This window comes from Theropithecus gelada, chromosome 1 (assembly GCF_003255815.1).
Source record: "Theropithecus gelada isolate Dixy chromosome 1, Tgel_1.0, whole genome shotgun sequence".
Classification (NCBI taxonomy): Eukaryota; Metazoa; Chordata; class Mammalia; order Primates; family Cercopithecidae; genus Theropithecus; species Theropithecus gelada.
In genome coordinates this window covers 149,856,033-149,868,961 of record NC_037668.1, presented here as the reverse complement: position 1 = coordinate 149,868,961, position 12,929 = coordinate 149,856,033, and the positions used below count along the sequence as shown (strand labels likewise).

The following is a 12,929-nucleotide window of genomic DNA, read 5'->3' as shown; positions in this document are numbered from 1 at the left end:
TTTAATCAAGATGATAGATGATACACACACATGCACACACACACACACACACTTGATTTTTCAAAAAAACAAGAACACATTTTGTAGGGACTTAAGTAAATGGATGAATAACACAAATTTAATTGATGGCAGAACTATTTTAGAGATAATTCTAAACTTAACAGTGTTTCTCACACAGCTCAGCCAAAACTAAGAACCACCATTTTGGACTAATTCAGCAGAGTCAAGATGATATGTAGAAATTAATATTTACAAAAACTGCAAAGGTTATTGTTTTCAAGATGACCAGCCATCTTGGAGAAACGTCATGCTTGGGTTTACCTCGTCCTCAGAATAGCACTGTTAGATTTTATTATTAATCAGACAGGTTCATCCTTCTTTCTGCTTGAGAGTATAGCAATATTCATTCAATACATTTAGTGAAAGCTGCATTGTAGCTTTTGAAAAAGAAAACTGGGTTTATTGTAAATTAACTGGATATAGCAGTAAAGGTCACAGATATCTCCACAGATTTACCTTAATATGGAATACAACCTTGTTTAAAGTTAGACTTTAACACATTTTAAACTACTGACTTTGAATACATCCAGATTATGCCTTTAATTACCTTGTAACTAGCTGGCTTCAAAGTATGATGGAATGTATTGATACCAGTTTAAGGATAGTTGATGTCAGAGTGAAATAAAGTTGCATTTTCAGTAGCTTCTCACTAACCCCATTAAGCCATGGGCAGACAGCTTGTTTTCTGTTACCTGTGTAAGAGTACGTGTTTACACTCCCTGTATGAATGGTTTCTTCGGCAGATGAACACATTTCTTCAATTGATGCCTTCCCTGTGGAATTGTGAGACCCTCTTATCACAGTGCAAATGTGGCTGGTAAAGTTGAAGTCACACTTGCCACAATGTGCTGTGGCTTCCATAGATGCTGGGCAGAGGGTCCTGCAGTCTTTGGTTTCCTGAATCAAGTGGTAGGGGTGAGGAGAGAGAGAGAGGGGTATTTAAAAATTTCATTTAGACATACATAGGGTAGGCTTTTATGACTTTCAAATGAATTTTTTCCTCCACTTGATGAATGAATATTTCAAAATTTATAAAAAGAAATGAAGGTAGTTTGTATACTAGAAAGAAAAATGACTTTGAAACGACACAGATTGGGATTAAAATTTCAGTTTTGCAACTTCCCAGCTCTGTAACCTTGAGCAAGTCACGTATGTTCTCAAAACCTCGGCTTCTTCAGTGGGAAAAATGGAGACAAAATTTACTACCAAGGTTTGTTGTGTGACTCAAATGAGATAACACCGATAAGTCTTTAAACTTAGTATCCACACTACAAATATTTCATTTTTGCTATTTGATACTTTCCTATGGAATTTTAGAGAAAATAAAGAATGTGATATTTGAGAATCTACACTTCCTGTGTTGTTGGAAAAGTTAGTCCCATTAGAAGTATCACTGATCCAAGTTTTAAAAAATACAAATGTTTCATGAACTGTCATTATAATTATAATTATTTATGCTTATAAACATTTTCTCTGACAAATTTCCAGACTTTTTATGGTTTTTTATAACTACTACTTTGTTTTAACCCAAGGAAATTAACCCAAATTACAGGAGCTATAAATAAGGTAATAGTTTTATAATGTGGAGATCTACTTTGCCTTTCCTTTACATAAGTAGCATAATGTATTTAGAATACCGTTTGCTATTGAAATTCATCTCCATTCAACCTCTCTCTTACATAAAATAAGTTGAATTATTCTTACCAAGTTGGTCAAAATAATAAATTCAAAAATATATAGTGGGTCTGGGTGCGGTGGCTCACGCCTATAATCACAGCACTTTGGGAGGCTGAGGTGGGTGGATCACTTGAGGTCAGGAGTGTGAGATCAGCCTGGTCAACATGGCAAAATCCTGTCACTACTCCAAAAACAAAAATTAGCTGGGCGTGGTGGCACGCACCTGTAATCCCAGCTACTTGGCAGGTTGAGGGAGGAGAATCACTTGAACCCAGGAGGCAGAGGTTGCAGTGAGCCAAGATGACACTATAAAAATGGAACCCCACTATACACGTGTGTGTGCATGTGTGTGTGTATATATATATACACACACACATATATATATATTCTCTAAAAGCCCAACTAAATGACAGTAAAATAATGGTTTACATGTTGAAAGTCTAAGAAAAAAGGAAGGAAAATAATACACACAAGACAGTGCATACCTTTTTGGAAGCTAGAAAGTAGATGAATGTGGCAGAGACAATGCAATGTGCTCAGTGATGTCTGTCTCCCTTTTCTCTCTGGGAACATGGGATGTTGAAACGTGGCTGCAGTAGGAGAAGCCACCTGACTGGATATGTCTGTGTGATTAGTGCATAGAAAGGATGTGCTCTATATCCAGGTATGAACTGCCTGTGTGCAATTGTCCCCTCTTGCGCCCTTTCCACTATGATCCAAGGGCTGCGTGTGAAGCATCACAAGATGGAAGGGGCTTCGGTTCTAGAGATGTTACTTGGAAGACAACTGCCCAACTCATAATGAATTGCAATGTAAAAAATTTAAAAATAAACAAATCTGCTAAGACAGTAGATCCTAAATGCTCTCATCACAAAAAAGGAAAACAAAATGCAAAATGCAAAAAGAAACCATCCTAACTTCCACATAGAGGTTCACTGTCATGAAATTTTAGTGGAGCAGGATAAAGAGAACATCTTCAAGAGCTTTCATAGGAAAAGAAACATGGTTACCAACAAAGAGATAGGAATCTACATATCAATGGAAGCTTAAAACACGCAGAAATGCCTCAAAATTCTGAGTAGACATAATTTTTAACCTGGAATTGTATATCCAACCAAACTATCAATCCTGTTGGAGGGTAAAATAATAGTATTTTTAAACATTAAGCTCTCAAAAAATTTACCCTCTATACATCTATATACAAGAAGATAATTCTCCAAATGGAATGAAACTTGGAATCCAAAAACAAAAACAAAAACAAAAACAAACAGAAAAAACAAAACAAACAAACAAACAAAAAAAACACAGGGGAATCAACACAGGAAAGAAGTGAAAGGAATTCCTGAGTTGATAGCTTAGGGAAGACCTAATGGGCCAGCTATGTAAAAATCCCATGGTGATTCATTTCAGATTGGAACAGGATATAAATATCTCCAGGTGATAGGTCTTCAGAAAACAAAATAAAACCTACAGACTGAACATTATTATGTAAAACACACTACTTGATTCAGCATGGAGAAATATTGTCCTTATTATAATAATTTAACTAACCTTATGTATTATATTAATCATTCATTGATACAAAGTGCTTGCAGGGCTTCCAACAATCTCATGAGTTATTTTACATCCCAAAGTATACAAAGTGTATGTGGTCCACACAATTACTGTGTAGTTGCCTCATTGAACAAGTGCCCTTCCACTGTCTGTGACCAAGACACCCATTTTTAGTGGTCTTATGATGACAAATTACTACAGAATATGGTAGCATATTTGTTTTTAAAGTGTCCATGGTCCTTTCCTTAAATTGATAGGTTTCTGGTGTCCTGGGTCAAGTTTAATACCCACATACATGACATGGCTGTGTACGAACTATCACTATATAAAAACATAAGTGATTACACACAGAAGCCTATTCACTCACTTTTGACACAGGCATTTGCTCATCTTTCATTGTCTAAGGGAATATGATATAAGTGCAACTAAGCAAATTTGCTGGATCTAAGGTCTCTATCAAAGGAAGGTGGTGGATGATGGCTGGTGGGTTAGGGAGAAGAAGTGGGAATTTCCTCCCGTCTCCATCCACAGTGCTCCCAGGCATGAAATGGCACCATGCAGAGGCCCCAGACGACCTGTGCTGGCTCTTTCATCGGCACACAGACTTTCAGTCCTGCACTAATCTGAAGTGCTGGGTAAAGCTTCCCTGAGAACAGCTAATCATTATTAATTCCTTTAGAATTCATTGCAATAACATCAATCATAGCGAACTCATTCGGTATTAATATGGATGTAATGTGAAAATGAATAATGCACAGAGGAGTTTTTATATTCCTATTTTAGAAAAATAGTTATGAACAATGTATTTCTCTTTCCATTGTCAAATCAGCGCCTCCGAGAGCTTTTCTATCAATTACCTTCATCATCATTCCAGTTGAAATCTTGTCAGAGCAAACATATTTCAAAGGATTATATCCAACTCCATTACAGCATTTCTGGCTCTTTGGAATAAGTTCAGTCTCACAGCATTTTACTGGCACTGGGTCATTCTTTTTAACATGTGCTTTAGACTCTCCACTGGAAGCTGAGCAGCATATGGTATCTGACATATTCACATAATCCTGCCCACAACAGAACATCCCTGCAACAATAAAATGTTATATATGAATATGAAATAGAAAAAGGGAAGAAAACTGAGGCTGCTATAAAGTTTGGTATAAAAATGTCAGACTCAGACAGTTGCTGAAATGGTGTAATACCTAAGGAAGCATTTCCCTACCAAGGTGATTTAAATGTGCAGTGAGGGTCCTTCTTACCAAGAGCACTAGACACTAATTAGGAAAAGAACACACAAGAGGAAGTGTTCGAAAATCATTCAGCTGGGCCAAACTTCTCTCATGCTTCATAAAAAGAGATAGGATTTCTGTCATGAAAACTGCCTGCGCATTTCGTGATGATAACATCTTGTTGCAGAGGAAGGTTAGTTAAACTATAGGGACTCTGAGAAAGCTCTAGAAATTCATAAGGGAGAAAAGGTCACTCAAGTACTCTGGGATAAGAGCCCAGCCAGAGTGGAAAGGTAGCACCATCCTAGAACTGGAAGCCCTGCAGGAGGAGCAGTGCAAGTTTTATTTAGCTTTATTTAGGGTACAAATATTTGCTTCTCGTGAATTTAGCTGCAATGGTAACCATTCTTTCTTAATGAGATGGATTTGGTATTTATTCAAAATCAGCTGAGCATGTTCACTCATCAGGTGCACTAATCAGCCACTATTTTTTGAGCCACATTTTGTTCTAGACCCATCACAGACATGGGTGACAGGCTGGGGGCAGCAGCAGAAAGATCTTGTAGAGAGGTTCACTGATCCCCACATCTAAATGAAAGACACATATACCTGAGATACCAGATAGACATTTTCTCCCACCAAATTCAGTTTAATTGCCTGCATTTGCACCATTTAGATATTGCCATCGAAGAGAAATGGCAGATATGTTAACATTAAAGCAGGAATAAATTAACACTACTTGAGTCAGATCAAGCTAGAAATCAAGGTGCCTATACTGTATGCCACAGTGTTTTTATATTAGAATTTATATCCAGTTATATAGCAGCACAAAGTGATGAATGATTTATTTTAATTGGAATTTTGTTTGTTTATTATTAGTTCCGACTGATAACATAAAGAACCTCAAATTCAAAGTGCCCTGGGGTCCTGAATTGTTTAATCTGGTCCTGTGTAAACATCTACATTATTAAAGACACTCAAATCATAGATCAAAAGTGCTTTTAAAAAAAGTCATTGAAAGTAGACATTGGTTTGGCACATGCCTTAAGAAAGATGTTTATCCACACACGACTCCAAAAAACCCTCTCATTCATCTTTTTACTTACAAAAGTCTCCTCATATTAAAAACTCTTATTTATGATTAATGATATACACTGATCCTAACAGAGTTTTGGCATACCATGTTTATCTAATGTGATAACTCTTCGAAGTAATTGATTTAAAAATTAACTGCTAAATTAATAATTTTAGTTGTTTTAACATTTCCAGGAAAAGTTATCTCAAATAAATACATAGAACAGGGCTCATTTTAGTCTGAGTCTTGATTATGGTGGGTATATATGTGTGCATGTGTGTATGTATAAGTACATACACACAAATATACATATTTATGTGTGTGTAGATATGCATGTATGTATATGTATGTGTATATATACACACAAATACATATAAACATATACATACATGTGTGTACATACACGCACATAAACTAAAAAGAAAAATCCGTAGCTTCAAGTTTTCTATTGTTTGGGCATTTTTCTGCCCCTTCTGATTAGACATTTAAATACAACTGTGGATTCTTTACTGTTAATTTTTTCTCTGGCAGTTTTCTTAAGACAATTCATGTTTCTCTTTTAAAGAGCAATCAAAATTTGAAAACTGGTCTTTTAGAGAGCGGAATATATTCTCCCCCTCCCATTCCCACATTACTTCATGGTTTCACTATGCTTTAAGTATAAAATAAAAATGCAGACATTGACCTAATTTGAAACTCCTAATCAGTCATCTGATCACTCTGAGGGACTTCTGACAGGTAAACTACAATTTTGATAATGAACTGCTTTTAAACTAGAAAAAAAAGATGCCTTCTTTCACAAAGAACTTCATCTTTGTATTACTGAATTGAAATTTTCAGCCAAGATTTCACTCACATAACAAGAAGTGACTCCCTTTCTAGTTTCTTTGGTAAACCATTACTTCTTTAATTATTATCAACCTTGTTCCAGTGTGATAAATTGCTAATTACTTAATACCCTAATCAGCGTTCATTCTTTGCACAGATAAACTGTGACAGTGCCATTAATTTAAATAGTAATTTCACTTAATGGCCAGAACGGCACACCAGATTTTTATGCAGCATTTTCTGAAGACTGCATCCATCACTGCAATATTCTGACATAAAGATGTCTGACGTGCACTAACTCACTTAGGGAGAGCAGATGTTGTGGAGCAGAGTTTGGTAGTAATTCCCATAGTGCATCACTTCAGCATGAATGAGCTGCAAATTCAGAGACAGACAATCTTCTGAAACTGCATTGCAATAACTTTTGACCCCTACCTAATTTATCACATGTAGCACTTGACTTTTGAACTTTGACACATGGAATGCACAATTTTAAATATGCCCAAAGAAAAACAAAATAGGTCATGCATTATTGATGGATTGGTCCATTCTTCCAGAGCCTCTTCATTAAATTTGTACAAAGGTGGAGCGTGTCTTTGAACAAGATGCAGATGTTATTAAAGTGGTACAGTACACATTAAACTAGTAGATGTTTATTTTTCAGATCAAAAAGCATATATTGTCTTTCTAAATTGTATATACATCCAATGGTTTCCATTGATTGGACACAACTGAGAAAATAGTGGAGGAAAAGATTTTTACTCACAATATTATTAATACTTCAAATATGTTACCAATGCTTATTTCATATCTATGTCTCAAAAGAAATGCATTTATAAACATATCTGCTGGATGACTTTCTAAATAGTTAAGACTGCAAAACTGGGATTCCATTTTTTTTTTTTTTTTTAAGAAGACCAAGAATTATGTATCATGCCTTTGAGATAAAAATGATATAGTAGTAAAATCCAGTCTGGAATATGACAAATCATTGTGAAACCCTGAGATTGTTCATGGGGACCAAATTTTAAGCCAAGGGATATTTTAGGCCTAGAAGAAAAACAAGATTTGTGATTAGTCATCCTTAGGACAAATGTATAACATTTGTGGCAGAGCATGAAAGAAAAGAAATTCACGCTTGTCTTCACCAGTAGATGGCTCTGTGACTACCACCACAAAACTGAGAGGGTAGAGTAAAAACGCTCCCCAAATCATTGTGATACATTTTATAGCATTGATATATTACACTTTTCAAAAAAAAAATCATTATGTTATATGGAAATCTTCCAGGGAAATGCCTTTTCAATACCACCCTTATACCATGGACTTCTGTGATTATACTTCCCTCTGCAAAATTCCCAAATTCCCATCTTATGAAACAAACAGTGATAGTTATTTGTTTTACTGAAGTCAGAGTCCAGGACGTGAAAACTCAGTCTTGTGTTCTGAAACAATTTCAACTCAGAGTTTCACATCAAAGGCCACATGGACAAAATTTATAATATAAATAAGTCAATATATTCCAAAGTCATCTCATGTTCAGTTTCCCATGGCTAACAGAAAAAATCTGTCCTCTTTGAATGAAACAGAGGTTTTAATTTTCACCTTTTCATACTAAGGGATATAATCAAGTCCAATCCAAGATTAATGGCATAAATGGTAAAGCCATATAAGCAAACACTAAGAAAAAAATGAGTAATAAATAGGCTTAAAATCTATTCAAAGAAAATGGCTAAGAATACATATCCACCGAAATGACGTGCATGACTTTCATCCTGAGATACCTGTATAACACTTCTACACAACTCATCTGCCCAGAGAGAGCACTAAAAACATAAACGCCACCCCAGCACTTCTGTTCCAACAGCATCTGTTAATTCACTCCATTTATAAAATACATATTGACAAAGACAACTGAACTGGGACCAGGGAGATTTGATTTGGTGTGAGAAAGTCAATTCAATGTGATTTTGTTAAAGGGCTCCTGCAGGCAAATAAAAGAGTTTAAGTAATAAAGTACATAAAGAGATGTTTTACGAGCCAGCCCGGTCTCGTGGCAGGCACACAATGCCAGCCAGCGAGAGAGGCCAGGCTTAGGAATGATATTATGAGATCCAAACCCGTATGTAGCAGGTATGCTGTTTGTCACTAGGTTGAGGAGAAAAAGGGCCATATGGATATTCTGGAAGGTCATTAAGGTCACAGTCATTAGGGGCGACAGGAGTGAACGGCAGCAGAGAGAGGAAAAATACATGTGGAACCTGTCTATTTTCAGTGCAAACTGCAGGAAGGAAGGTCAAGAGAATAAAAAGAGATTTTTTTTTTTCCTTTGTAAAACTATTATTCCTTCAGTCCACAATGATTATAAGAGTTGGCAGAGCTGCAGAATACCATAAAAAACTCTAGAGCTTATCTTGATTCACAGGAGTTGAGGGCTGTCACCACTTGTGTAAGAAATGTTTGACTGGCATGCAACATCATCTTGAAGTAAATAAAAAAGTGATTCTGAAATTTGAGTTCATGGATGGAGTTCAAGGGTGGATAAAATTACAAGCAAATTTTTGTGTGTATTCTATGCACTATTATTCAGAGTGAGGGTTTGTAACTTTCAAAATATTCAAAAGGAAAACAAATTAAGAACCACTGTCCTAGTGGACAGTAACCTCCATTCCCCTTCTTAGAACAGATGCATTTTATTTTATGCCAATGGTGTGCTGACTTCTCTTTCCTTCTCTTTTGCATTTGTTCTGCCACCTAAATTTAATCTTAAACTACAGGTCTTATCATCATATTGACTCTTCCCTGAGCGCTAAATAATATTCAAATCCTAATATTCAAATCCTTTTGCCTACTCAGATTTATCTCCTTTCTTTCTTACACAGGGTGTATACCTCTTGCAGTCCTCACTACTATTTGTATTTTACGGATTGCTGATTTCACAGTTTAGCTCAAGCCATGCCTGCCAAAATCATACTCACTGTTTGAGATTCCAATCCAATGGAACAACCCCCTTCATTACTTTGACTGGAGTGATCTCTCAGTCTTAAGAATATGCATGCATTCATCCCTCTCTTATGGCCTGTGTATAAACTTGTAGGTACTTTTCTCCTTGATTAGGTTGTAAGTTCTTGAGGATAAAAATGGAATCTTGGCCATTTTTACACTTGCCAAGCACCAAGAATGATATCTTGAATATGGTTATTACATAATACATATTTAACAAAGGAAGGAGTATGGCAGTAGACTAATTCTTTTAAAAAGCTACAGATGAACAAACACACTAAAATCAAATATTTTGCTGTCATTTTTAAACTCTGATGTATTAGGGTATACAGGGGGGAACACTTTTGCATCCTCCCTGCCACCTTGGTTCTATCTTTAATAGACCTGTTATTAGTTACTTCACCTAAAGTAGGAGGAGAAGGTATTCAACAGGTTAGTCACAGTACAGGATAACTAATTAATTGCCATAATTTTCTAGTAGACATTACTATGACTTTAAGCAGTTGTTCTCAAATTATGGTCTCAGGATCCTCTTATAAGCTTACAAATTATTGAGGACCCCAAATATCTTTTGTTTATATGGATTTTACCTGTTGATAGGTACTGTGTTAAAACTTACAGCAGAAATTTTTGAAATATTTATTTATTAATGCATTTAGACATAAAAATAATAAATCCATAACATGCTAACATATTTATGAAGCACAAATATGGTTTTCTTTTTTTTAATTATACTTTAAGTTCTAGGGTAATGTGCACAATGTGCATGTTTGTTACATATATATACATGTGCCATGTTGGTGTGCTGCACCCATTAAGTCGTCATTTACATTAGGTATATCTCCTAATGCTTTCCCTCCCTGCCCCCAACCCACGACAGGCCCCAGTATGTGATGTTCCCCTTCCTGTGTCAAAGTGTTCTCATTGTTCAGTTCCCACCTATGAGTGAGAACATGCGGTGTTTGGTCTCAGGATCCTTTTATACGCTTACAAATTATTGAGGACCCTAAATACCTTTTGTTTATATGGGTTTTACCTGTTGATATGTACTGTGTTAAAACTTACAGCAGAAATTTTTGAAATTTTTTTTATTAAGGCATTTAGACATAAATATAATAAATCCATAACATGCTAACATATTTATGAAGCATAAATATGTTTTTCAAATAAAAAATAGTGAGAAGAGTGACACTGTGTTATATTTTTGCAAGCTTCTTTAATGTTCAGTTAAGAGAAGGCAATTTAATTTTCTTTCTCATTCTGCATTTGATCTGTTGCAAATCACATCATGTAACCTCCGTAAAGCTCTGCTGTACACATACGAGAGAATGAGAATTAAAAAGGCATATAGTAGTTTAGTATCACAGGCATACCTCATGTTATTGTGGTTTGATTTATTGCACTTTGCAGATACTGCTTTTTTTACAAATTGAAGATTTGTGGCCGCCCTGAATTAAGCGTGTGTATTGGTGCCAATTTTCCAATAGCATGTACTTGCTTCATGATTCTGTGTCACATTTTGATGATTCTCACAATATTTTAAGCTTTTTCATTATTATTATAAGACAGAAAGCTTAGTTGATGAGTGTCCTGTGTGTACTGACTGCTTTACAGACCAGCCTTTCCCTTATCTTTCTCCCTCTCCTTGGGCCTTCCTATTCTCTGAGGCACAGCAATAATGAAATTAGGCCAATTAATAACCTTACAATGGCCTCTAAGTGTTCATGTGAAAGGAAGAGTCTCATGTCTCTCACTTTAAATCAAAAGCTAGGAATGATTAGGCTTATCGAGGAAGGCATGTTGAAAACCAAGATAAGCCAAAAACTGGACCTCTCATGCCCAACAGTTTGCCAAGTTATGAATGCAAAGGAACAGTTCTTGAAGAAAATCAAAATACTCCTCCTCTTCTTCCCACACCTTCAACAGACCTTCTTCTCTTTTCTCTCCCACTCCTTCTCGAACATATCTTTTCCCCTGGACAATATCTCTTCATTACATCTTATAAGGTATGTGAGCATGATGACCAATCTGGTGGGTCTTATGGCCTTCAACCATGGTCCAGTTAAGATTTCTATTTCACTTATCATGAATGATAAGTGAAACAGCCTTATTGCTGATATGAAGAAACTTTGAGTGGTCTGGATAGAAGATCAAATCAGTCACAACATTTCCTTAAGCCAAAGCCTAGTCCAGGTAAGGCTCTTACTCTCTTCAATTCTGTGAAGTCTGAGAGAGGTGAGGAAGCTGCAGAAGAATGGTTGGAAGCTAACAGAAGTTGGTTCATGAGGTTTAAGAAAAAAAAGCCATATCCATAACATAAAAGTGCAAGGTGAAGCAGCAAGTACTGTTGTAGAAACTGCTGCCTCAAGTTACCCGGGAGACTTAGGTAAGATCATTGATGAAGGTGGCTACACTAAACAACAGATCTTCATTGTAGATGAAATAGCCTTGCACTGGAAGAAGATGCCAACTAGAGCTCTCATAGGTAGAGAGAAAAAGTCAATGCCTGGTTTCAAAGTTTCAAAGGACAGGCTGACTCTCTTGTTGGGGGGCGAAAGCAGCTGGTGTCTTTAAGTGGAAGCCCATGCTCACTGACCACTGCAAAAATTCTATGGCCCTTAATAATTATGCTAAATCTTTCTGCCTGTGCTTGTAAATGGAACAAAAAGGCTGTATGATTACATATCTGTTTACAACATGGTTTACTATGTTTTTTTAGCTCATTATTGAGACCTGCTGCTCAGAAAAAATATTTCTTTTAAAATATCAATACTCACTGACAATGCATCTGGTCACCCAAGAGCTCTGATGGAAATAGACAAGAAGATTAATGTTTACATGCCTATTAACACACCATCTATTCGGCAGCCCATGGGTCAAGTAGTCATTTTGACTTTCAAGTTTTTTTATTTAAAAATATATTTTGTAAAGCTATAACTGCCATAGAGAGTAATTCCTCTGATGGATCTGGGCAAAGTAAACTGAAAACTTAGAAAGGATTCACCATTTTAGATGCAATTAAGAATATTCATGATTCACGGGAAGAAGTCAAAATACCAACATTAACAGGAGTTTAGAGGAAGTTGATTCCAACCCTCATGGATCACTGAGGGGTTTTAGACTCAAAAAGAAAAAATAACTGCAGATGTAGGGAAATAGAAGGAGAACTGGAATTAGAAGTGAAGCCTGAAGAGGTAATTGAATTACTACAATCATAAAACTAACAGATGAGGAGTTGCTTCTTAAGGAGGAGCAAAGAAAGTGGCTTCTTGAGATGGAATCTATGCCTGGTGAAGATGCTGTGAACACTGACTTCATATTTTAATTTTCTTGTCTTTAAAATCCTCACCTCCAATAACATAAGTGTCAGGCCTCCCAAAATCTGGATCTGACTGTGTGGTATTTAGCAAGTGGAAACTAACATCTAATATCTAATATCTGAACTTCAGTTTCTTCATTTCTAAAATGTAGATAATAATAGTACCTATCATGTAAGATTATTGTGA

General features: G+C 36.0%; 1 protein-coding gene across 1 annotated transcript in view; it reads right to left on the bottom strand.

Moving 5' to 3' along the window:
• Positions 1–12,929, bottom strand: part of USH2A (usherin) — a 795,153-nt gene that overhangs the window by 156,896 nt on the left and 625,328 nt on the right. Inside the window, exons 50-51 of the mRNA XM_025367257.1 lie at positions 4,149–4,372; positions 753–957 (exon numbers count right to left, since the gene is read on the bottom strand). Of these exons, the coding sequence (XP_025223042.1) occupies positions 753–957; positions 4,149–4,372 (429 nt within the window). The remainder of the gene's footprint in view (positions 1–752; positions 958–4,148; positions 4,373–12,929) is intronic.